Raw genomic sequence first — 26127 nt, 5'->3', positions numbered from 1 at the left:
AAAATAACTGAGTTAATTAAAATTAAAATAAATATTTATATTTTAAATAAAAACATTAAATAAACATTTTAAATGCATTTAAAATAATTAAATAAAGTAATTATATTTAAAATAAATAACTCCATTTTAAATAAATGTTAAAAAAATACATTTAAAAAAAAATTAAAGGAAAAGTCCACTTTTAAACACTTTTCCTGATAAATTTACTCACCCCCATGTCATACAAGATGTTCATGTCTTTCTTTCGTCAGTCGAAAAGAAATGAAGGTTTTTGATGAAAGCATTCCAGGATTTTTCTCCTTATAGTGTATTTCAATGGCTACCAACAGGTTGAAGGTCCATATTACAGTTTCAGTGCAGCTTCAAGGGCTTTAAACGATACCAGATGAGTAATAAGGGTCTTATCTAGCAAAACGTTTGGTCATTTTCGGAACGAACGTGGTGCCAGTTTAGTTTTTTTTCCGTAAGTTGAACAGGGAAGGTGTAGGACATTCAGCGTAAGCGTTATGAAGAATGTGGAAGCAGAAAGTATGTTCAAGGCGATATTTTGTTTATAAAGCATAAACGGTTGTATTTTTTCCGAAAATGACCGATCGTTTCGGTTGAGAAGACCCTTATTACTCATCTGTTATAGTTTAAAGCCCTTGAAGCTGCACTGAAACTGTAATATGGACCTTCAACCTGTTGGTAGCCATTGAAATACACTATAAGGAGAATAATCCTGGAATGGTTTCATCAAAAACTTTCATTTCTTTTTGATTGACGAAAGAAAGACATGAACATCTTGTATGACATGGGGGTGAGTAAATTTATCAGGAAAAGTGTATCTAACAGTGGACTACTACTTTAAATAAAAAAATAAATGGACTTGAAGGACACTAATGCTAATCAAAAGCAATAAAATGGCCACACGTTTAAATGATCATGTGGCCACTTTAACCTATATGAAACAGCATTTTTCAAATTGTTTTAGAATTGTTGTGCATTCAGTTTTCATCACCTCATATTAAGCAAGATATTTCATCAAAAAAGTGTATTAAAAGTGTGAAAAAACTATAAAAAAATTGTAAAATGTAGCAATATACCTACTTAAATTTATTGATTATTAATATTACTGACTTAAAGAATTATCAATTATCAAAGAATTATGAATAATTTACTGCCATTGTCAGAATAACATGTAATCAATAAAAAAGTAACAACGTCGAAATCAGCAAAATTGGTGATTTTTGTAACATGCAGTCTAATGATGCCAAATTGAGGGACATGTTTGATAATAAAAAGAATTATTAAAAGCACAGTAACAGGGGCGCCGTTGGCACGGGGGACAGGGGGGTCAGGACCCCCACAGTTTTGAAAAGATAGAAGACGACCCCCGCACTTTTGATAGGGGCTGCTTCAATTAGTCACACTATATCATCCTTTAGCTTAGGATATTTTCCTTCAAATGAAACCATTTTCATGTTTCTGTGAACTTCCGTTCGTAAATAATTAGCTGTTTTGTCGCGGATGTGACAGGAAATGGCTAAACCACATAGAAAAAGCTGTGGTTTTGAAAATATCCGTGTTCATGTGGACAGGGCCTTAGACTAGAAAATTATACTTTATGTCAAAATGACCAGCTTGGAGAGTATTCACTTAAACACAGTCATTTATGTCTTAAGTGGAGGTAAAAAGTTGAGAGAAAATCTGATGTGTATAAGTATATTAGATCAGTGCATTCGGTCTTAAAGGGACAGCAGTTTAATAAATAGTCTAATAAACCTTGGTTGCTGCTCATGCCATTAATGTTAATCAAACCACAAAAGACAAAGAGAAAGTCACTCACTATTCTTGAATGAATAACTTTAGCTTCAATAAGCATTCATCTATCAATTTATACAGTGAAAACTTATACAAATCAATGTTTTATATTCATTTTTTTTTTTTTTTTTTTTTCAAAATTGATGTTTCTTTTGCTATAGATATTTATTTTACATTTCAGAATATAAAGGGATATTAAAGGGGGACTCGGTAATATTTCAAATACACTGTTTGGAAGTTAGTCGGGCCGAGACCAACAACAAACATCTAACCATTCAGCATTAGGGGGCGTATGATGGTTCAAGTTCAAGTTTGGTTTATTTCTTAAGCACATTTAAAAATGGCCAGAAGCCAACCAAAGTGCATATGTGTACACTCCTCCTCCTTGCATAGTGTAAATATGCAAGAAACCATTCAATAATAAAGAACAGAAGGCAGAGAAATATACACACTATATACACACACATACACACACACGTATAAACATATACACATGCATATACTCAAATACATATACATATTACATACAAAATGCAAGAGAGAAAAGATGAGTTTTAAGGCATGATTTAAACTCAGATAAACTGAGTTTATCTGATTTAAACTCAGATAAATGGAAGCCATTCTAATAGAGCCACTTCAAAAGCTTGATTACCCCTTGTCTTAAGATGGGTTCTGGGGATCTTTAGGAGTAATTTTCCCTCCGATCTTAGTCCTTTCACAGGAGTGTAAGGGTGAAGTAGGTTAGTCAGATAGGAGGGAGCTAGATTATTTAAAGGTGCCATCAAACGTTTTTTTTTTACAAGTCTAAGTCCCCTGAATGTGTCTGTGAAGTTTCAGCTCAAAATACCCCATATATTTTTTTAATAAATTTTTTTAACTGCCTATTTTGGGGCATAATTAGAAATGCACCATTTCAGGCTGTGGCCCCTTTAATTCCTCACACTCTCCAGCCCCTCCCGAGCTCTCGACTCTATCAGTGCATAAACAAAGTTCACAGAGTTAATATAACCCTCAAAATGGATATTTAAAAAGTGTTCGTCATTCATGCTGCATGCATACATCAGATCATGTGAGTATGGTATTTATTTGGATGTTTACATTTGATTCTGAATGAATTTGAGGCTGTGCTCCGTGGCTAACGGCTAATGCTACACTGTTGGAGAGATTTATAAAGAATAAAGTTGTGTTTATGAATTATACAGACTGCAACAGTCTGTGTTATGTTGAGATTTGCCTGTTCTTCGGAGGTATTTTAAACAAATGAGATTTATATAAGAAGGAGAAAACAATGGAGTTTGAGACTCACTGTATGTCATTTCCATGTACTGAACTCTTGTTATTCAACTATGCCAAGATAAATTAAATTTTCCATTCGATGGCACCTTTAAAGATTTAAAAACAAGTAGTAGGATTTTATACTCAGTTCTGTAATGGGTGTGTCGAATCTTGGATTGTGATCGAATCTTTTACGCCTCCTCAGAAATCTAGCTGCAGCATTTTGAACTTTTGATGGTCAAGGAGAGAACGACCAAGAGGAAGATTTAAAAATAATAAGAAAAAAACTGCAGAGCAAGAAATGGGACAGTACAAAAGAGCTCAAAAGAATATCACTGGAATAAAGGTTTATGACTAGGCCAGCGCTTTAGTACCCGGTTTATATTAGAAAAACTTTCCAGCACTGGAGAGAGCTAAGTGGGAAGGCCTGAAGACAGACGCGGAGGCTGCTTTGATCCCACTCATGTGAGTACACTGGGTTTGACTGTCTGGAGCTTCTGTGCTGTTGGTGACTGACAACGAACACTTATTTGTATTTACTCTTGTGTACTGTATGTTCATTTTTTGTGCTTCCTTGTCATTTGTTCATCAACTGCACTTTCCACTCTTGCATTGCGTGTATAACAGTGGCCAGATAGTGAGAGTTGCGCAGATAAACTACTGCACACTGACAACCGTTAGAGAATGCAGTGTTTAACGTCATTGATAGTGCATTCACCTCACATGCCAGCAGCGATCAGGCTGGGGTTTGAGGGTGGTTAGGATTGGAGTCTGAGTTTTGGAGGCGGAGCAATGAAGAGAGGGGTGGATTTGTTTGGGTTCATTTCAAATATCAACAATGTCCAAAAGTGTAGTTCAAATACTACTTACAGCATCTTTATTTCTTAATTTGTTTCACATTTTTATGAAATATAACAAAAAGATAACAATTTAAATATATATATATATAAAAAAAAACAAAAAAACAATAAGAATAGCTTTAAAGTTCTGGATTGATAAGCAGTATCGGTACACTTTACAAAAAGGTTCATTAGTTAACATGAACTAATAATGAACTGCACTTCTACAGCATTTATTAATGTTAATTTCAACATTTACTAATACATTATTAAAATCTTGTTAACATTAGTTAATGCACTGTGAACTAGCATGAACAAGCAATGAACTGTATTTTCATTAACATTAACGAAGATTAGTAAATACAGTAACAAATGTAATGCTCATGGTTAGCTCATGTTAGTTAATATATTAAAAGGTGCCCTAGAACTTTTTTTAAAGATGTAATATAAGTCTAAGGTGTCCCCTGAATGTGTCTGAAGTTTCAGCTCAAAGTACCCCATATATTTTTTTTAATTCATTTTTTTTAACTGCCTATTTTGGGGCATCATTAGAAATGAGCCGATTCAGGGTGTGTGGCCCTTTAAATCTGGTGCTCCACACCCCAAGAGCTCACACTTGCCTTAAACAACATAAAAAAGTTCAAACAGCTAATATAATCCTCAAAATGGATCTTTAAAAAGTGTTCGTCATGCAGCATGTCTAATCGCATAAGTACAGTGTTTATTTTGATGTTTACATTGATTCTGAATGAGTTTGAGGCTATGCTCCGTGGCTAACGGCTAATGCTACACTGTTGGTTAGATTTATAAAGAATGAAGTTTTGTTTATGAATTATACAGTCTGCAAGTGTTTAAAAATGAAAATAACAACGGTTCTTGTCTCCGTGAATACAGTAAGAAATAATGGTAACTTTAACCACATTCAACAGTACATTAGCAACATGCTAATGAAACATTTAGAAAGACAATTTACAAATATCACTAAAAATATCATGTTATCATGAATCATGTCAGTTATTATTGTTCCATCTGCCATTTTTTGCTATTGTCCTTGCTTGCTGACCTAGTCTGTTGATTCAGCTCTGCACAGATCCAGACGTTAATACTTGCTGCCCTTGTCTAATGCCTTTCATAATGTTGGGAACATGGGCTGGCATATGCAAATATTGGGGGCGTACACCCCGACTGTTACGTAACAGTCGGTGTTATGTTGAGATTCGCCTGTTCTTCGGAGGTCTTTTAAACAAATGAGATTTATATAAGGAGGAGGAAACAATGGAGTAGGTAAAATGCCGAGGTAAATTCAATTTTTGAATCTAGGGCACCTTTAACTAATGAACCTTATTATAAAGTGTTACTGCAGAATCAGTAAGAGTACCGTTAAAAAAGATACCGTTCCTTCCCATCACCGATTATGATGTACTGTAGATATCCCTGCATTGACTTGTTACCCGCAGTAGGTCGCTAAGCCTAAAAAAAAGTATGTTAATCACACTCTGTGTGTATTCACCACAAACAACTCCCTAACAAAGAGCAGAAATTACTCAGCTCTGAACTATTGTACTATGAGTCTGTCAAAGCCCTCTCTTTGCACTGTCAGGACAAACATATGCAGATGCTACAGTGTTCTCAGAGTCCAGTCACAGTCCACTGCCTGTGTGAACGGGTGGAGATGACACACACACACCGCTCACAAGAGCAAATTGGAGCACTGCATAGTGCATACACACTCTTTCTGTCTGAGCTCAAAGGTGCAGTGAAGCAAAAAGCCTCTCCCTCTGGTCCTCTTTGTCAAGCACCAGCACCCTCACCAAACCCCTGTGTAATCCTGAATCCCTGCGTGAAGATTTATAGGAAATGTTCTCACTGAGGGAAGTGTGTCTTTTACGGCCAGCTGATGATAGACGGTCATTCGTGAACAGTAATAAAAGCCACGCAGAATGGACACAGTCTGAATAGCTCTACTATGAGTTCGACCACACAATTGCTCTTCTCACTTTGGGCTCTCCTGCTGAGAAAAGCAACTTAAACCAATATGGTTCACTGGTCTTGCAGCTTGGTAAAACAGCAGTTATGTAGTCTAGTTGGTCTCCCTGCCTGACCACTTTAAAACAACCAACAAGCAAATCTGATCAGCTGATAAAGGGTCCAAAACCCCTCTAAAATCAGCAAATGCAAGGCCATTTTCATTTCTATTCATACTTATGTAAATGCAGGCGCTGTCAGAACATTTGGCCCTGTTGACTTATAAACATATCTCACACATATAAAATAAGCAGAGACAACAACAAAACTCAAAACAGAACTTTTCTAACATTGTACATGCATCGCAGAAGTATTAGGTTTTTGACATTTTTCGGAACCATCCATATTTTCCTCTGCCCCAACAAATATTATTTATACCACATCTTATGAATGCTTGATAAACATTACGCAGTTTAAATAATTTTTTTTTTTTCTTTTAAACACATGAAAGTTTTTTTCCTTGCAACGGCTAATTTCACATTTTCTCTTACATTAACTTTTATACATTACAGCTGAACAATTAATCGTTAAAAGATCACGTTCTCGATTCAAACACCCATGCAATCTCATTCCTAAACGGTTTGTTTAGGTCTATTAAATCTTTGACAAATCTTTTGATAAAAATTTACATTTCGGATATAAACACTGGCGTCTGCGGTAGTGATCAAAATAGAGTAAATCACCTTTTGAAAGTAACTTGATGCTTCAAATAAAGATTGTATCAATTACATCATTACACCAGTAGGTGGCGACAAGTGATATACGTATTTGTCAATGAATTCAAGAGATTTGTTCTAAAACATTGATTCATCCTTTAATGAAGTAAGTGAAGTCTTTATGAATGAGTCATTGAATCATTCATCCAAGAGATTAATTTTCAGACGGCTCTGTATGCTTTCGAAAGGCTCTCGCGCAGTGCCGCTTCAAGTTGAACACACCTTTTATGAGTGAGTCATTGAATCATTCATTCAAGAGATTTGTTCAAAAACCCTGATTCATCCATGAAGCAAGTGAAGTCTTAATTAGTGAGTCACTGAATCATTCATTCAAACCGACATTTAAAAAACTATTTATACAAATTATTTAGAAATAAAAGAAAAGACTGCAGCAATTAATATTTTGCCAGCAACTCTAGTAAATGACATGTTATTTTGTTTAGTTGTCTATTCAGAATTGTGATTTATTTGAAACAAAAATGCATCTGCAGGTGGAAATGATGTGACAGTTAATAATTTATTTTACACAGATAATTTGTGCAAAAATTTTCAGTTGATAATCTTTTTCACAAAATAAGTTAGATTTACAACTCAATAGTTTTAACACATTCACTAATTCATATTTTGTTAGATTTAAAGTGGTTCTGGAATAAGAGAGAGAAAAAAAAATACATTTCACATGCTCAAAGTTTAGTGTGATGCAAAAGGTCTCTGTGGTGAGCAAAGATTTGAACCAATAAACAAGTGTTTCAGGACAGGAGTAGTTCTGAAAACAAGCCAGCAGTGTTTCTGATTAGCTGTCTTGTGTATTTGTATTCCTAATGGCCTGTGCAAAAATACCAGAAACCCGAGGCATTTTTTGTTCTATGAAAGGACCACAGGAAGGTCAAACATTGACAGGCGGCCCTGATACTGTATGATGGCATTGAATGCAAAGCCAAAGGGTCCAAGCCCCATCGAGACAATGAGGAACCTCTCATCTCTGAATTCAGCTCATCTAGAGGTTAAAATAAACCTCTCACCACACAATGGTTTGGAGTCTGTCCATCTTCATACATAAAACTCAATTGTGTGTATCAGGATCATAGCATGCCTTACCAATTTATTGACCACACATCTTTACAAAACCCCGTACATCTCCAGGTTTTCTAATTGGCTAATGCAAGCAAACATGCTGACCGGCAGTCATTTATTGCTAAGGCACTTAAACTAAACAATGATACAAAAAAATAGCTCATACGGCAGTGACTCATTTTACGTCATAAGTCTACAGGAAATTTCTTGAAATTCTATATTTATCATCAATAAATTAGCCTACATTGCTTGTCCTTGTCCTTGTCCTTTCATTCCTCTGGGCCTTAGAACGGTTGAATCATGGCATGTCCGGTACTTGAAAACATACACAGCTACATGGCTTTTCGAAATAAAAGCAAATATTTTTTGATGAACTTGAGTTTTCCGTTTTTGATGCTCCAGGAAAAACAGTTTCCAGCCAGTTTCCAGATATTGGAAGTCTATTGGAGGGTTTAAAAGCAGAAATGTTCAGCTCATATTTCAATGCGTTTACATTATTATTATTATTATTATTATTATTATTATTATTATTATTTTTATTTATTTATTTTTTTTTTAAATGTCCATAACAAAAATCAGCTTCCTATTTCTGCTTTTAAAATGCTCCTATTATGCTATTTTAAAGGTTTCTAATTTTGTTTTGGAGGTCTCCTACAATAGATTTACATGCATCCAAGGTTAAATGCTTATATACGTATATAATACTTACATTTTCTCATAAAACACATTGCACATCACCTCATTTCTCAAAGTGTCTGAAAACAGTACGTTTGAATATTCAGTCTCTCAAAACCCTGTCTGTTTTGATTGGTCTACTGCAATACCCTGCATTTCAGCTTCCTCAGTGCTTAAAACACACTGACACGAACAATGGCGTCAGTTTCTCCTTATCAATCCCAGCACGAGTCCTCATCCTTTGAAAGTGAACGCAAAGTGGATTTGAATTCATCTTCTTGACACAAAACAAACTCTTCCAGGCCTCGGCTACAATTACAGAGTTTGAGGGCAGGTCAAAGTAAATGTTTTCGAGTAGCTAATAACCATATGCTGGCATTATGCAAATTTATTACAACATTACATAGGCATGTAACAGGAAGTTCAGAATCAACTCTGTCTTTTTTTTATTGTGCACTTTGATCTTTAAAACTTTGCAGACATTTCACATTCACAAACAGCTATATTACACACAGCATGAAAGGTAATACTCAAAAAAAAAAAAAAAAAAAAAAAAAAAAACTAAAAACTAATTCACTCTAAAAACTCTAAAAACTAATTCAGGGGACCTTTAGTCATTACTTAAATATATATATTGTTGTGAAATAAAAAATCAAGTTCTGAAATGCTGTTACACTTTTTACTTGTAATTGTTATTTTATTGAGCTTGGATAACACACAAATTATGCCTATTGATTCGATATACTATCATGACTTGTCATAGTTGAACATTTTCAGTTAATCAAAAATGCATTTAATTTTAAGTTCTGTTAATGTAAAATACAATCTGATGACGTTTAAATGTGTTTCATTGTTTTGAGTTGTATGAACACTTCTTTTAACTGGGCTGGGATTTATATTTCCCATCATGCTTTGCCCATGGCACTTGAAAGGGAGAGTAAATGCTAAAATTAAGTGCTATATAATGTTCTTTGCACAAAATTAATGGTAAGGGAGATTTAGCAGTAATTAGGGTTTTGTTATGCTAATTTAGAAGAGTTAATGTGTTAATGTGGGTTTTTGGAGAGTTACCATCATGGTGACAAGCGGTGCTTGGTAAGATCATGTTACTTAGAAATGCAGTTTTATTGTGTCCAAAAAGCATCTTCACCTTACTTAAAATGTTGTGTTGGATCAACTTACATAGCTGCATTCCTGTTGACAATTATTAAGTTTATGTTACTTAGAAATGTGTTTTTATTGTGGCAAAAAAAAAAAAACATCTTCACCTTACTTAAAACATTATGTTGGATCAACTCAAAATATTGCTTTGAATTAATGTAATTCTCCCAATTGGATATTAGTTAAAAATTCTAGTGGAAAACGTTAACATTTTTTTTGTTGTTGTTGTTGAACCAATGTTTTATTTTTTAGAGTGTAGAGGCACTTTAAACCCTCTGTAATATTTTGTTTCAAAGACTCCTGTTATAACCATATGGCTGTAACAAACTGGGGGACAAGATGAAATTAGTTTCTGTGGTAATCAACAGCATGTAACAAAATAATGCCGTCAATAGAGCTTAGACAGTTTTTAACCCAGGATGTTCCTTTAATTCCTAAGCCTACATCATTTGTCCCTCCACAACAAAAAGGAGGTAATATGTTAGGTTGGCTTGTCTGGGATCAGGTAAATAACGTTCCTGATTACTTTATCCATTTGACTACACTAAAACAGTAATTACGGTCACTTAGAAGAAATTAAGATTATTTTGATCCAAACTGGCCAGTAACAGCAGAACAACTCAAAAATAATCTAGTGTTTAGACATTACACCATCTGAAAGATAAAATGATCTCACTTTAATTACTGTACTTGTCAAATGAGGCACTTGAAGCAGGTTGTATCAAATTGACTGGAAAGGAAAAATGTAGGTTATAAAACATCTTTTAATTAATGAAGGTATCTAGAGACTCTTTTGGTGTGATATAAACTCATGAGCATAAGAAAACAGACATGTAACACTGGGTATAGAACTGCACATCAAAAATAAATAAATAAATAGCTAAACCAGTAGTTATTGTCTTGTTGTACAGTAAAAAATAAATAAATACATAAATACAAAATAAAAATAAATTAAATTAAAATATCTAAAAAATGTACTTAGACTGCATAAGATACTAAGACCATAATTTTAATATATATTCTTTTTGTCCCACTGCCGAATTATTTTATTTACTTATTTACACATACATCTAACAAAATTTGAGGTTTATGATAAAAAATAAAATTAATAAATACAATAGGCAATGGGGTAAAAAAAAATAAAAAATAGAGGTCAAATAGTGAGCAAACAGTTTAACTTGTACAGTTAACTTATCAGAGGAAGGTTAAAGGTCAGACAGGCATGTTGTCCACCGAGACCTGACTGTGTGTGTCAGCGGCAAGTGTGAACTGACGAGTTAAGGAGCTGCATGTAAACACTCACTCTTGCTCTGTTTAATATATATTTATATACTGTATATTTATATTCATACACTGCCATTGCCCCTGGTGAGATATGACACCCCTGGGCTTCATGAAAATTATTGCAGACCTTTTGCAAAAGCACTGTTCATAATTACCATCTGTCAGGCTTGAGTCTGAGGAGTGAGGCAGGATGTGTGTGTGTGTGCGTGGCTGTTTAACATGCTGAGCAGACAGCCAGCGTTTGACTGAGGGAAGCCAATCGGTAGGATGCGAGCATGTCCTTCTCTCTGTTCTCAGGAGGACAGCACAGAATAAATGCTTCATCTCACTTTACCAACAGACAGACAGCACATGCGTCTCAACAGTCTTCTAGGTCACTGACAGTGGTGCATGTGTTACCATTGACCTCACAACAACTCATATCTATTGATGTCTAGTGTGCAGTATGCACTGTTTACCACTAACTACTCTTTCAAAAAGATAGTAAATGAAACCATTACATCATTCCATGATGAATGTAGTATGCTATATTGTTGTCATTCGACCTCATCAAGTTCCAATAATTTTGGAAATAGATATTTTGTCATCATTCATCACATTTTTCAAGACTTTTGGCAGTCCGACCGTGTTAAAAATCAAATCTGCTGTCATTCTTTATGTAAACTTACGTTAAACGCATTGTGGGATATTAAGCGTATTAAGAGCAATGCACTTAGCATCCTAAGCATCCTTTCAAATCATAATCAGTACTCATATCGATGCTTTCTCGTTTTGCATAAATCCTGTAGCAGATCTACGCAGGTGGAGCTGGGGGAGGTGGAGGGATTCAGAGGAATGCTGATAGCACGCTGCAGATCTATCCTACAGCAGGCTATTTAAATGTTAAGCAAGCAATCTCATTGGCAGCAGGATCAGCAGAGGCCAATCAGCTTGTGGGTCATTGAAAAATAAAACTTCAAAAAAGGTGTTTTTTAAAAATCGTTTCAAAATTACCTAGTTCTGGCATGAAACTCTAGATGGCGCAGGCTAATAAGTCTTTATCTTATTTGGTAGCGATCACGTCATTATCAACATAGCACAGCTACAGTAATTGTTGCATCAGTGGCCAATGAGCTCAAACATTCAAACAAATACCGGTAGTGTTGCTGTTAGCAGTTTGCAGTGTGCTTTCAGAAACCCTCCACCTTCCCCAGCTCCACCTGTATAGATCTGCTATGGGTACAGCAATGTCTGTGAATGTATTTGCAGTAACAAGTCTCGGTACTTGCTCTGCGGCAACAGCAGCGTAGCAGATCTATTCTGCCAAGACAAAATACACTAACATTTCCATATCCGTTACAATACCAATCTCCATTACCATACCCATCTCCTGAGAGTTGATGTAATGCATATTTTTGAGTCATGAACAATGCATTTAAACAAGTTTCAGTTGTTAAATAACATTTCAAAGTATGTAAATTTATTTTTTGACTGCTTTTATGTCAGACACTACAACCAAATAGTTATATGTATATACTGTATTTTTACCACCTGACATGGAAAGTGTACCATCCTACACATACTTGAAATTAGCAGTATTTGAGAGAGATTTACAAACCTTTTCAATATGCCACAAGGATCTATAGTTGATGCATTATTCACAGTTATTACCTTGTCAATTTATTATAAAAGAGCCATGTTTGCAGTTGTGCCACCCTGACATTTGAGAATATACAAATTGCCGGACAAAGGTTTTTCAATTATCTCAACAGCTTTAAAACTACTGATATTTCTAAAATTTGTTTATATGAAAAGTTAAGAACCTAAAATGACGCCATTTAGTTTTTATTTATTTATTTTTATTATTTAAGGATTAGTTCACTTTTAAATAAACTTTTCCTGATAATTTACTCACCCCCATGTCATCCAAGATGTCCATGTCTTTCTTTCTTCAGTCGAAAAGAAATTTAAGTTTTTGATGTAAACATTCCAGGATTTTTTTCCTTATAGTGGACTTCAATGGGCACCAAACAGATGAAGGTCAAAATTAGTTTCACTGCAGCTTCAAATTGTTCAACACGATCCCAGATGAAAAATGCTGCTAAGTGTATTACTGCCCTCCACAGGTCAAAGTTTGAACTAATTGTTATATACTTGCACTAGCATACTGCATATAAAATTTAGTTCAAACTTTGACCTGTGGAGGGCAGTAATACACTTAGCAGTGTCTACACTGCTGGAATTCTAATAGAGGAAAAAAAGAAGAGCGCTAGTTCAAGATGAACATTTAAGGTTAAAACGTATATAATTTAAAAAAAAATTCAGAAAATGAGCGAAGGTTTCTCTAGATAAGACCCTTATTTCTCATCTGGGACCGTGTAGAACAATTTGAAGCTGCAGTGAAACTAATTTTGACCTTCAACTGTTTGGTGCCTATTGAAGTTTACTATAAGGAGAAAAATCCTGGAATGTTTTCATCAAAAACTTACATTTTTTTTTTCTGACTGAAGAAAGAAAGACATGAACATCTTGGATGACATGGGAGTGAGTAAATTATCAGGAAATGTTTGACACCATAAAAGTGACACCATTTTAAATAGTTTTCTTAGTCTATTCAGTATTAGTCTTTTTCAGACAGTTGCACCACCTGACATTTTGGGGGTTTAAGATAACAAAACATAAAACAAAATGATATGTAAATGTACTAAAAATGAATTCAAACTAAACCGGTTTTATAGAATAAAGTGATATATGTCAGGAATTTATCAAATTTTAAAAGGAAATATTGCACTTGCCATGTGCATTGGCATGTGGTGATGATGCGATTGCTTGCAGATTGCATGTAAAGTTCAGTCTGCACCGTCTAGAGTTTCATGACTAAAACAGATATGTATTATGAATTTCTTAAATAACCAAACTTCAACAACATAAAGGCAGATCCCTTGATCGCAGCTGATGGCGCTTCAGTGATCAAGAATATTCCAATATACAAATAAGATTTCTTTCGATTCCTCCATCCTCATTTTCTTCATGAAATTTTGTTGCATCCTTTCCTACAACGTGAGGAAAGGATGCAACGAAAGAAAATGAGAATGGAGGAATCAAAAGAAAGCTTATTTGTATAGGAAAGGAAGCGAGGATGCACAAATTAGAAATGAGATGCACCCTCAGACTTCAACACATGTGCATGAACACCATTACAACATTCAAAAGCTTACACAAAAAGACTGCCACTAGAGTTACCAAACAGAACTGTCAAAATAATTTAAATTAATAATGTCAAATAAAACAGAGCTAAACCTTACCTTAACAGCTTCAGCATCACATGTTCCAGGTGGACCCTGTGTTGAAGAAATAAATCTCAATATTAGTGAATTAAACTGGTAGTTCACATGTAAATGTATTGGGCAAGAAAATCCAAAATCTGATATTGTACAATGCAACACTATGGAAATTCAGCTTTAACTCCCCGACACAGCAACCATGACAACATTCACTGCGTATTAGCCTCTGTCGCCCATGACTGCAGCAACAACACCTGCAAATGTCCTTGACAAAGGTCACTAGACACATCAGCTCAACTAAATATCCAGACAGATAAGGGCTCCTGGACCGCACATGGCGTTCCTCGACACCTCGAGGCTGGGGGAGGATGTCTATGCCGCTCGGGGCCCTCCTCCCCGCCGCCGACAACAGGCCACTTATAAATGCCAGCTCCCGAGGACAGAAGCAAGGTTGGCACATGCCATGGAAATTATCGAGACACTGCCATTTAAAAATGTCACTCTATAAAACCCCTTATTTCCAGACTCTTATGACTTTGTGTTCACCACTTTATAACTTTCCTGTGGTGAAGAGTGACAGATTTACAGTAGCATGTGTGAAACTAAAGGGTCAATCACTGATTCAGAACAGGTGTGCAGTTTTGCAGTTCTTATTGCAGTTTAGTGAATCTTTAATGGAACAGTTCACCCAAAAATGCAAAATGGGTTATTCAAGCTTCAAAAAGTTGCAAAAATATCATATAAATATTACAAAAGTGGTCCATATGACTCATATTTCAAGTCTTCTGATGCCATATGATAGCTTTGTGTGAGAAATAGAAGCTTGTTTCCGCCACGGAATAAAAAAGGAAAAGACAAACTTTTATCTCACAATTGCAAGTCTATCTCTTGCAATTCTAATTTGTGAACTATATTGTGTCCTGAACTATAAGTGTTCTGAAGTCATATGATAGCTTTGTGTGAGAAATAGAAGCTTGTTTCCACCACGGAATAAAAAAAGGAGAAGATAATTGTGACTTTTATTTAACAATTGCAAGTCTATCTCTCACAATTCTGATTTGTGAACTATATTGTGTCCTAAACTATAAGTGTTCTGAAGTCATATGATAGCTTTGTGTGGGGAAAAGACTGAAATTTAAGTAGTTATTCTCTAATAAACTTCTCCAAATGCTGCAAACAAATAATTCAAACTGGTTTTGTGAATTCAACTGATTCACTGAAAAGATTCAGTGCCAGATGTTAGGATTTTTAGTGAATAAGTATAGAATCTTGTTGCCGCCATTAAATAAAACATAAAAAAGGTAATTGCGACTTTTTATCTCAAAATTCTGAATATTTTTCTCGCAATTCTGACTTTTTTCCTCAGAACTGCATGATATTAACTCGCAATTGCAAGTTATAAAATCAGAATTTTGAGATGTAAACTCTGATTTTATAACACGCGATTGCGAGAAAAAAGTCAGAATTGCGAGATATAATACACAAGTGACTTTTTTCCTAACATTATTATTTATATCTCACAAATCTAACTTTATAACATGCAATTGCGACTTTATATCACGCAATTCTGACTTTATAACTTACAATTGTAAGTTTACATCAAGCAATTCTGAGAAAAAAAGTCAGAATTGTGAGATGTAAACTCGCAATTGCGAGAAAAATATTCAGAATTTTGAGATAAAAAGTCGCAATTACCTCTTTTATGTTTTATTCAATGGCGGCTACAAGTTTCCATACTTATTCACTAAAAATCCTAACATCTGGAACTGAATTTTTTCAATGAATCAGTTGTTTCAATTCACAGAACCAGTTTGAATTATTTGTTTGAAGCATTTGGAGAAGTTTATTAGTGAATAACTACTTAAATTTCAAACTTTTCTTCACACAAAGCTATCATATGACTTCAGAACACTTATTGTTCAGAACACAATATAGTTCACAAGTCAAATGAACCACTTTTATGATGCTTTTACATGTTTTATTTAAATCTGAGTTTGAGATCCAGTTCTCATTTATAGTAACTGCATAGAAAAGAGTGACCTGCACAGTCTGACAAAAGACTGTCAAACAGGTTTAGAACAAAATGCGAGTAAAAAAAAAAAAGTGTTAGAATTTTCATTTTTTGGTGAACTATTAAATATTCATTCAGTATGGCAATTCATTAATCACTCTTTTCCCACTCAAAAGAGATTCAGTAAAGCTGGCAATGTTTATCTAGTTCTATGCATGTGGGTACAAACACAAAGCCAAAGGCAATGTAAATATGCCAGCAATTTCTGATGCAACATACCTTTCAAGGCATGAAGTGTGTGCATGTCTGATTTTTACTTCACACACATTTTCATACTGAAGCCACAGCTTTGATGAGACTATTTATCAAGCAGTAAACTAGCGCCCCTTTGAGAGTCTCATCAGGATCTTCAATAACACTTATGCATGGGACTGCTCTTAATATGGCCCTCTGGGCTGCTTGAAATCGTAATTTGAAACGTTGAGCCACACAGCATGTGTGAGATTTCACTCAAACCAACGCAAAAACCAGGAAAACTCTGCTCATCTGAAGGGGGGTAAATATAGCAGCAGGTATCTGACCATTATGCACAATATGACAAATTTAGTTTGTTTTTTGAAGCAGATTTATGACAACAATTATGCTTTATGACTCTGAAATGACTGAATTGCAGGGGAAGGAAATTAGGAACAGAAGTGAACTAAACTTAATGGTTCAAATGAGTTCCATTTCAATATACAGGGGTTGGACAATGAAACAAACACTGGCTAATATAGTGTTGGAGGTTTTACGCCTATATATGTGCGGCCTGGTGGCCAATCTTCAACATTCCATCAGTAAGTGTTGAATTAGTAGCTGTACATAAAATACTGCAATCAACACATCATGGGAGAAAGAGGACAAATTGTTGGTGCATCTCTCGCTGGCTCATCTGTGACCAGGACGTGTATCGAGAGCCATGGTATCCAGGGTAATGTCGGCATACCTCCTCAAAAGACGAACCACATTCAACAGGAGTAACTGTCGATGCAAGAGGAAGCTGTCTGAAAGGGATGTCAGGTATTAACCCGGATTGTATCCAAAAAACAAAACCACAGCCGCTTAACTCACTGCAGAATTAAATGTGCACCTCATCTCTCCTATTTCTACCAAAACTGTTCATTGGGAGCTCCACAGAGTCTGCTATAGACAAATCTTTGGTCACTCGTGCCAATGCCAAATGTCGGTTTCGATAGTACCAACAGTGCAAATATTGGGCTATGGACAATGTGAAACATGTATTACTCTCTGATGAGTCCACCTTCACTGTCGTTCCTGCATCTGTGGGAGTTACAGTGTGGAGAAACTCCAAAGAGGCTTAGCAACGGACTGTCGCTGCCCAGAGTCAAGCACGGGGGTGATTCAGTGATGGTTTGGGCTGCAATATCATGGCATTCCTAGGCATGTCACGATAACTGCTTTTTGTTGGGAGCTATATTGTCCCAGATTAATTGTGATATGCGATTTTATTGTCATTTAAAGACCATTTTATGCCACTGAATATATAATCATAATATAACGGCATAATAATAATAGTAGGCCTACACACTTTCAAATGAGAATGAACTAAACTCTCAAGAATATTTAGACACTGTAATATCAAAAAAAAAATTAGAATGTTGAATAAATAACAATTAAACCTTTGCTAACAAAAAGTGCAAAACAACAAGTAGAAAAAAACAAACACACTTAAATGCACAAAAGGCACAAATGGAGATTTTCCATGTGCAGATTCTTCCCTGACCTTCTTTTCTCAGTAAAATAAAGGCACTGATATACTTCAAACATGTAATTTCGAACAAAATCAGGCCAAAACTTAGTTCGTTTTGTGTTTGTTTTGGGAGTTCGAAATGGCTTGCCAAAGCGACCTCTCTGGAAAAGTTTGCTCCAGCTCCAAAACCTTCATACTACCATTGGTCCGTGACGTCATTTTTCTCTAGAGGCGTGTTTTTTAAAAGTTTTTTAAAAAAAACTTTTTTTTTTTTTTTTTAACTTGAGCACCCTGTGTTTATAAAGCCACGTTATGCACGAGATACTGTGAAAGGCGTGAACGCAATGGTCAAATTCTTCCATCTAGCACACGTTTGCATGGAAAAACCATGGAATGCAAAAAACGTGTTCTCTGTGAAAATGAACTACCGTAGACACCCGCGACTGCCAAACAGAGAGCAGATAAGATGACAGAGGCTAAATGTTGGTGACATTATTTTTTTCTAAACATAATGGGCAATATGTTGCGTCACCAAAAATGATCAAGGTCATGTCCATATATCGTGTGATAGATTAGTCGATTTATTGATTATCATGACAGGCCTAGGCATTCTCTTCTGTGCTTGATATGTGCATCACTGCAAAGCACTACCGAACCGCTATGGAGGACCAAGTGCGCCTAATGGTTCAAGCAATGTACCCTGAAGGGGGTGCTGTGCATCAGCATGATAATGCACCAATACACACAGCAAGACTTGTGACAGAAGGTTGGATGAACATGAAAGTAAAATTGAAGATCTCCCATGGCCTGCAGTCACCAGATCAAAATATTTTTGAGCCACTTTGGGATATTTTGGAGGAGCAAGTCAGAAAATGTATCCATTTTCGACCTGGCCACTGTTCTGAAAGAGGAATAGCTCAAAATCCCTCTGGCCGCTGTAGATGACTTGTATCTGTCATTCCCAAGATTAATTGATGCTGTATTGGCCGCAAAAGGAGGCCCTACACCATACTAATAAATTATTGTGGTTTATAACCAAATGTTTCAGTTTCACTGTCCAACCCCTGTATATTCAATCATTTAATACTGAAAAAAGTACTGATATAACTTTTTTCACCTAATGGACAGTTTGCCTGGTATTTAAGAATGAAGGAAACCAATCTAAACTTGATCTCTTACTTTTGGACCATGCAACATCTGTACTTTCTGTTTTCAGTTTAAGAAGAAATTTTGGTCAATTTTTGGTCATGGATTTAAATGATGTAAAATGGAGCTATTGCAGCAGCTGAAATATCTCACTAAAATCTGTAAGGGACAAACATGCAGGGTTTGAAACTTTGTGAATGACAGGTGTAGAAATCTGTGGAGATCTCTGCAAAACTTTGCAGGAACGGATTCTGTGTGGGCCTGAGAGTGCCTCATAATGTTAATGCTGATATATACCAAATATGTCATCCACTGCATCAACATGTAATATCAAAATCATCTTTGCTTCTTCACTAAATTAAAACTAAATCCTTTTATTCAATCCTTATATGGACTAAACTGCTCTCAGATTTCATCAAAAAGATCTTAATTTGTGCTCTGAAGATGAACAAAAGTCTTACAGGTTTTGGAACGACATGAGGGTAAGTAAATAATGACAGAATTTTTGGGTGAACTAACCCTTTAAGAAACATCTTGAAGCTTATTTTTCTTATCCCCTTTGCATTGCCAAGCTTAATGGTTGGGTGGGCCAGGCCATCCAATTTTTTTGAATGGCCAATCAATCAACTTTTACTTTCAGTCTCCCACAATATTGAACATATGGTCACTTTCTTGTCCACACTCTTTTATCACAAACTATAAAGTCTTACCGGTGGTCCTGGAGTCCCCGGTTCTCCTGTTTTTCCCCGTCGACCCTGTGAAACAGAAATTGAGAGAATAAGAAAAGACAGACCATTTCAACAACAGGTTCATGTTTGGCAATGCTGGGTGGCAATTAGAAGAAGACAGCTCCTCTTGTAGCAGTGACTAATTTGCTTTTAATTAACAGAAAGAAAACAGCTTAATTGCAGAGCTCTGTGTGGTGCACCGCTTTCTCTATACCACCCAAGTCTATCACCTCCCTTCCAGCTGTGACAAACCCCAGCCACATCAATCAAAGCAGGCCCTCTGACAAACAGAACGGGCCCCTGTGCACGGCCCCGAATGCTCGCCTGGACATAATGGACTATTCACAAATATAATAACCGCCTTCAATTCACATACTCGAAACACACAAACTGGCAAAGTGCGTGAGGTGAGCTCAGTGAAAGCCGTCAAAACTGCCAGTCACCGGTTTAATTTTTCGACGCTGCGCGATGACATGAGCGTATCGGAAAAACTGACATAAAGACAGCCAGTGTGGCAACCTCGGGGAAATTAGTTTTCACATTGTCCCTCGATGAATAAGCCGGACATTTCTTTGATGGCTGCGTCGTCTTTGCTAAATTAATTTTATGGAGACGTTTTATATACAAGCACACGGTGCAATTTCAGCAATATGTACACCATTATTAAGAATTCATCAGGCGGAGTTGGAGGACTAGAGGTTTTTTTTTTGTCAAAGTGGGGAGTGTTTGAGAGTTCGCTGGTCATGGCTGGATGAAAGAGGAAGAGGAACATGCACACAAAAGGTAATGGCTTGTCTGTATCCTCAGAACTGTTCATTTACATAGTCTTTGATTCGATGATGTTGAGTTTGCCAGTGTTTGTCATTTTCATTAACTGCAACATAAAGAACTCCCAAAAAATGAACTGCTTTCATCATCAGGCCCTGTATGAATACATGTGTGCTGGTAATTTCTAAGCAATAAGGAGACATTAACCTTAATGCCAAAAAAATAACCAGAATGAATCTCATGAGATCCTTGTATCAGACATTGTCTGAAATTCCCTGCTCAGATGTTTCTCTTCTTGATGTCTTTGTGTGTAAGCTCTCATTCTAGGGTGTTGTGGATGGTTGCTTGGGTGTTTCTAATTGGTTGTTTACTGCCTGGTCTACAAGACTCCAGGATAGGCTAGTCACTTGATATGGTTTGAGTGCCACTTTCATGGTTTTCAAACATGGTAGCTGGTTTTTGGAAGATGGTGGTCAACCAACCAGTGATCATCAGCTAATATGGACCAGCTAGAAAAATGTTCCCAAACAGTTACACCATGTCCTAACCAGATGCAATTCCGTAAGATTCCAGCGTTAAGCAATTTGTCTCTCCACACCAGAAATCAATGAAAAAATCACAGCCAATCAGAAGAGTGTGTGGGCGTAGTCTGTTTGCAAGCGCACTGCACTCACAATGAAACGGATAAGTACATAATCAAATTCATAAATATTACACCATTTAAACATTATTAAAATCTTCACAGAATACACTTACTTGTTAACATTGAGTTCACACAGTTTGAACTTTAAGATATAAAGTCAATTATCCATCATCACTTTCAATATGGCTATAAAGTTCACGCAAAATGATATACAAACTCACATTACATTTTTTAAACATTAAAATAAGCTTATAATCGGTACCTGAGATTACTTTGTATATTGTTTTTCCAGCCATGACGTTACAGAAATAGAAACCGTTTCTAAAATAGAATCCCTGTCGCTTGTTGCATATTGCCGTCACGGCTGGTTAGGACAAAAGCTAACAAGGAAAAGATAGCTTTTATTGTGTATCTGGTTACAACATGGTGTTAAGCAGGATTTTCCATCCATCTCCAATTCAGCATTGAAAATCAGGCTGGTTGTTATCAGTAGCAATTATGTGTTAACATGATGTACTGTAGATTCCGCAAAACAGGTCAATGTATGGTTTGTTCACGTTTCAGCCTGTGCTTTCAAAAAGGCTATATGAAAAAAAATCATAATTATATTATGCCAAACAGATGATGAATAATGTATTTTCTAATTATCTTCTCTTTCTGTCCCTAAAACATAGCTCTTCTGTGAATACTAATATCTGGGTGGCCATGAAATATGCATCATGCATTATAGAAAAGGGGAATAAAGTGTTAAATGGAAGGCAAATGTTGTAGATAACATCAGTACCATGAATCTGCATGTTAAACACCCTTTAAGGTTTCACAATGCAGTAAAGTGAAAAAAAAGGGGGGGAAAAGCATGCTGAAATAATGACTTGATCTGATAAATGAGTGTGCAAACCTCACCAACCACGATGCTTGGATGGTCTGGGTTTCTTCTATAGTAGTCAACATTTGAAGTGGATCAAAACCTTTCATCAAAGATGTCCTAAAACTTCTTCTTAGGACAACTTTGATGAACTTTTTCGATCCACTTTAAATGTTGACAACTGTAGTTGCTCATTGGCCCAATACAAAAAGACAAAAAATACAATTTTTTAAATACATTTACTGTCACGATCTCCAGTCGGAGTACCCTGGTTGGTCACCAGAGGGCACTCCAGCACGGACTACGTCACCAGTTTTACTTAATTTCCCATAAATCACCCCTTGGACTTATTGGCCTCATGTCATTGCACTCAGGTGTTTTGTGTTTGCTCATTAGTTCTGTCTATTTAGTCTCAGTGTTTTTTGCCTTTGTTGTGGTTCGTTGTTTTCTGTTTTATGCACTTTGTTTCTGGTTTCTGTTTTTGTGGATTGTTTTTGCCTTGGACTTACTTCATTAAACTGCACGTGGATCTTATCGTTTCGTGTCTGTGCATTCCGTGACAGAACGAACCACCTATTAAGATCTAGTGATGGGCAGATCGAGGCTGCATGAAACACTGAAGCAGTTGAATCAAATGTGCCGTTATGATTCGAGGCTTCGAAACAATCTGACACCCTTCTCCACGGTGACCCCTAGTGGTCAGAACAGTGCAAATGCAACAAAACTCAGGCCAAACACGCATTAAAAATACTCTTTAACAAATGTATTGCAAAAGTTTTATTTAAAGTAAAATCAATTAAATGGAATTCACTTATCTAATACGATTAAATATAGTGTGTGTATAATATGTGTTCTTTTATCAATTTTCATTGCGTGTTTCTCTGTTCCATGGCTCAAGCTAAACAGGCCAATAAGACATTAATAATTACCATTATTAATATTAATTATGCTAATGTATAATTAAAACATCTACAAATGTATAAAACTGATCAGAGATCAGGTAAAACCATAGGGTAAAGCCCTAGACACTTGTTCAATAGTTCTCATTGAATCTGCATGATTCATGGATTCACTTTATCATCGCCCTCTACCGGTGAACCATTGAAATTTCAAACTGTTTTGAAATGTTTCGAAACAGTAATGACGTAATGAAGCCTCGTTTACTAAAATCATGTGACTTTAGCAGTTTGATACACGCTCCGAATCACTGATTCGAAACAAAAGATTCACGAAGCTTCGGAGCTTCATGAAGCAGTGTTTCGAAATCGACCATCACTATTAAGATCCAGCAGCATGAGGACCATTCTGGCAGGCACTTGCAGGGAGCGTGTGGCACTGCTTGGGGCAGTGATGGCTCTACGCCAGGAGGGAGAAGAGGTAGGATGCTTCGCCATGGTCTTTTGGACGATGGCGGTGGGGCTGAGGTACAACGATGCAGCGCTGAAGGATATTTTTAATTGCTGCATTGATGATCCTCTACCTCAGTGTGAGATGGAAGGGCTACAGGACTTGGATTTCTGGAGATTCGACGCCTATCTCCGCCACCGGGTAGATTGGGCCTCACCAAGTCAACCAGGCAGTGTGCATGCTCCAGATCATGAATCCGTCTCTGAAGTCACAGGGGAGGTGGGCACTGAGCCTCAGCTTCACCCCGGTAAAGGGAGGAGGAGGAGAAGGAAGAAGGCTTCCTTCGGACTTCAAGGCCCGGAGGCCGCTCCAGTCAGTGAGCCCGCTCCAGCCAGTGAGTCCACTCCAGAGCCCGCTCTAGCCAGTGAGTCCACTCCAGAGCCCGCTCCATCCAGTGAGTCCACTCCAGAGCCCGCTCCATCCAGTGAGTCCACTCCAGAGCCCGCTCCAACCAGTGAGTCCACTCCAGAGCCCGTTCCAGCCAGTGAGTCCACTCCAGAGCCTGTTCCAGCCAGTGAGTCCACTCCAGAGCCCGCTCCAGCCAGTGAGTCCACTCCAGAGCCCGCTCCAGACAGTGAGTCCACTCCAGAGCCCACTCTAGAGCCCGCTCCAGACAATGAGTCCACTCTAGAGCCCACTCCAGCCAGTGAGTCCACTCCAGAGCCCACTCCAACCAGTGAGTCCACTCCAGAGCCCGCTCCAGCCAGTGAGTCCACTCCAGAGCCCGCTCTAGCCAGTGAGTCCACTCCAGAGCCCGCTTTAGTCCGTGAGTCCACTCCAGCCAGTGAGTCCACTCCAGAGCCCGCTTTAGTCAGTGAGTCCACTCTAGCCAGTAAGTCCACTCCAGAGCTCGCTTTAGTCAGTGAATCCAGTCCAGCCAGTAAGTCCACTCCAGAGCTCGCTTTAGTCAGTGAATCCAGTCCAGCCAGTAAGTCCACTCCAGAGCCCGCTCCAGCCAGTGAATCCAGTCCAGAGCCCGCTCCAACCAGTGAGTCCACTCCAGAGCCCGCTCCAACCAGTGAGTCCACTCCAGAGTCCGCTCCAGCTAGTGAGTCCACTCCAGAGCCCGCATTAGTCAGTGAGTCCACTCTAGCCAGTAAGTCCACTCCAGAGCTCGCTTTAGTCAGTGAGTCCAGTCCAGAGCCCACTCCAGCCAGTGAGTCCACTCCAGAGCCCGCTCCAGGTAGTGAGTCCACTCCAGAGCCCGCTCCAGCCAGTGAGTCCACTCCAGAGCCCGCTCTAGCCAGTGAGTCCACTCCAGAGCCCGCTTTAGTCAGTGAGTCCACTCCAGAGCTCGCTTTAGTCAGTGAATCCAGTCCAGAGCCCACTCCAGCCAGTGAGTCCACTCCAGAGCCCGCTCCAGCCAGTGAGTCCACTCCAGAGCCCACTCCAGCCAGTGAGTCCACTCCAGAACCCGCTCCAGCCAGTAAGTCCACTCCAGAGCCCGCTCCAGCCAGTGAGTCCACTCCAGAGGGCACTCCAGCCAGTGAGTCCACTCCAGAGCCTGCTCCAGTCAGTGTGTCCACTCCAGAGCCCGCTCCAGCCAGTGAGTCCACTCCAGAGCCCGCTCTAGCTAGTGAGTCCATTCCAGAGCCCGCTTTAGTCAGTGAGTCCACTCCAGCCTGTAAGTCCACTCCAGAGCCCGCTCCAGTCAGAGAGTCCACTCCAGCCAGTGAGTCCACTCCAGAGCCCGCTCCAGTCATTGAGTTTACCCTAGCCAGTGAGTTCACTCCAGAGCCCGCTGCCATCCCGGAGCAGCCCGCTCTCCGTGATACGGCCACGGAGGCAGTCACCGAGCTGCCCGCTCTCCCTGATACGGCCACGGAGCGCCCTTGGTCAGCCCTGCCGCCGCCGCCATCCAAGCCTTCTGCCCTGCCGCCGCCACCGAAGCGCTTTGCCCTGCCGACGCCACCTGAGCAGTCCGAGCATGCTGCCATCCCTGAGCAGCCCAAGGTCGTTGCCGTCCCAGAGCTGCCCGCTCTTCCCGATATGGCCACGGAGCACCCTCGATCGGTCCTGCCGCCGCTGCCCAGATCTTCTGCCCTGCCGCCGCCATCCAGGCCTTATGTTCTGCCGCTACTGCCCAGGCCGTCTGAACCGTTGAAATCCCCTTGGTCAGTTCCTCCAGCACCACCCTGGCAAACAGCTAGGACTCCAGACCTGCCAGTGCCCCCGCCTGGTTGGTTCCTCCAGCACCGCCCTGGCTTTCTGGGGGAGCACGCTGGATCTGGCCCGCCATCCCTCCCCCTGATCCTCCTCCTATCCACCTCCCTCCTGAGATTTGTTTTGTTTTGTTAAGTGGAGCGTCTGGTATCCGCTCCGTAGGGAGGGGGTAATGTCCCGATCTCCAGTCGGAGTACCCTGGTTGGCCACCAGAGGGCACTCCAGCACGGACTACGTCACCAGTTTTACTTCATTTCCCATAAATCACCCCTTGGACTTATTAGCCTCATGTCATTGCACTCAGGTGTTTTGTGTTTGCTCATTAGTTCTGTCTATTTAGTCTCAGTGTTTTTTGCCTTTGTTGTGGTTCGTTGTTTTCTGTTTTATGCACTTTGTTTCTGGTTTCTGTTTTTGTGGACTGTTTTTGCCTTGGACTTACTTCATTAAACTGCATGTGGATCTTATCGTTTTGTGTCTGTGCATTCCATGACATTTACATTACTATTGGAAACAGTATTGAAGGCCATACAC

At 38.4% G+C, this 26127-nt stretch overlaps 1 protein-coding gene across 3 annotated transcripts in view; it reads right to left on the bottom strand.

The window, feature by feature from the left end:
• Positions 1-26127, bottom strand: part of LOC137020243 (collagen alpha-1(XIX) chain) — a 234726-nt gene that overhangs the window by 91660 nt on the left and 116939 nt on the right. For all 3 annotated transcript variants that reach the window (XM_067385510.1, XM_067385511.1, XM_067385512.1), the window contains 2 exons: positions 19733-19777; positions 14137-14172 (listed from right to left, as the gene is read on the bottom strand). In XM_067385510.1, the coding sequence (XP_067241611.1) occupies positions 14137-14172; positions 19733-19777 (81 nt within the window). The remainder of the gene's footprint in view (positions 1-14136; positions 14173-19732; positions 19778-26127) is intronic.

The sequence above is a fragment of the Chanodichthys erythropterus genome, chromosome 5 (genome assembly GCF_024489055.1).
Source record: "Chanodichthys erythropterus isolate Z2021 chromosome 5, ASM2448905v1, whole genome shotgun sequence".
Lineage (NCBI taxonomy): Eukaryota > Metazoa > Chordata > Actinopteri > Cypriniformes > Xenocyprididae > Chanodichthys > Chanodichthys erythropterus.
The sequence above is the reverse complement of the archived record's forward strand: the minus strand, read 5'-3'. Positions and strand labels throughout refer to the sequence as shown.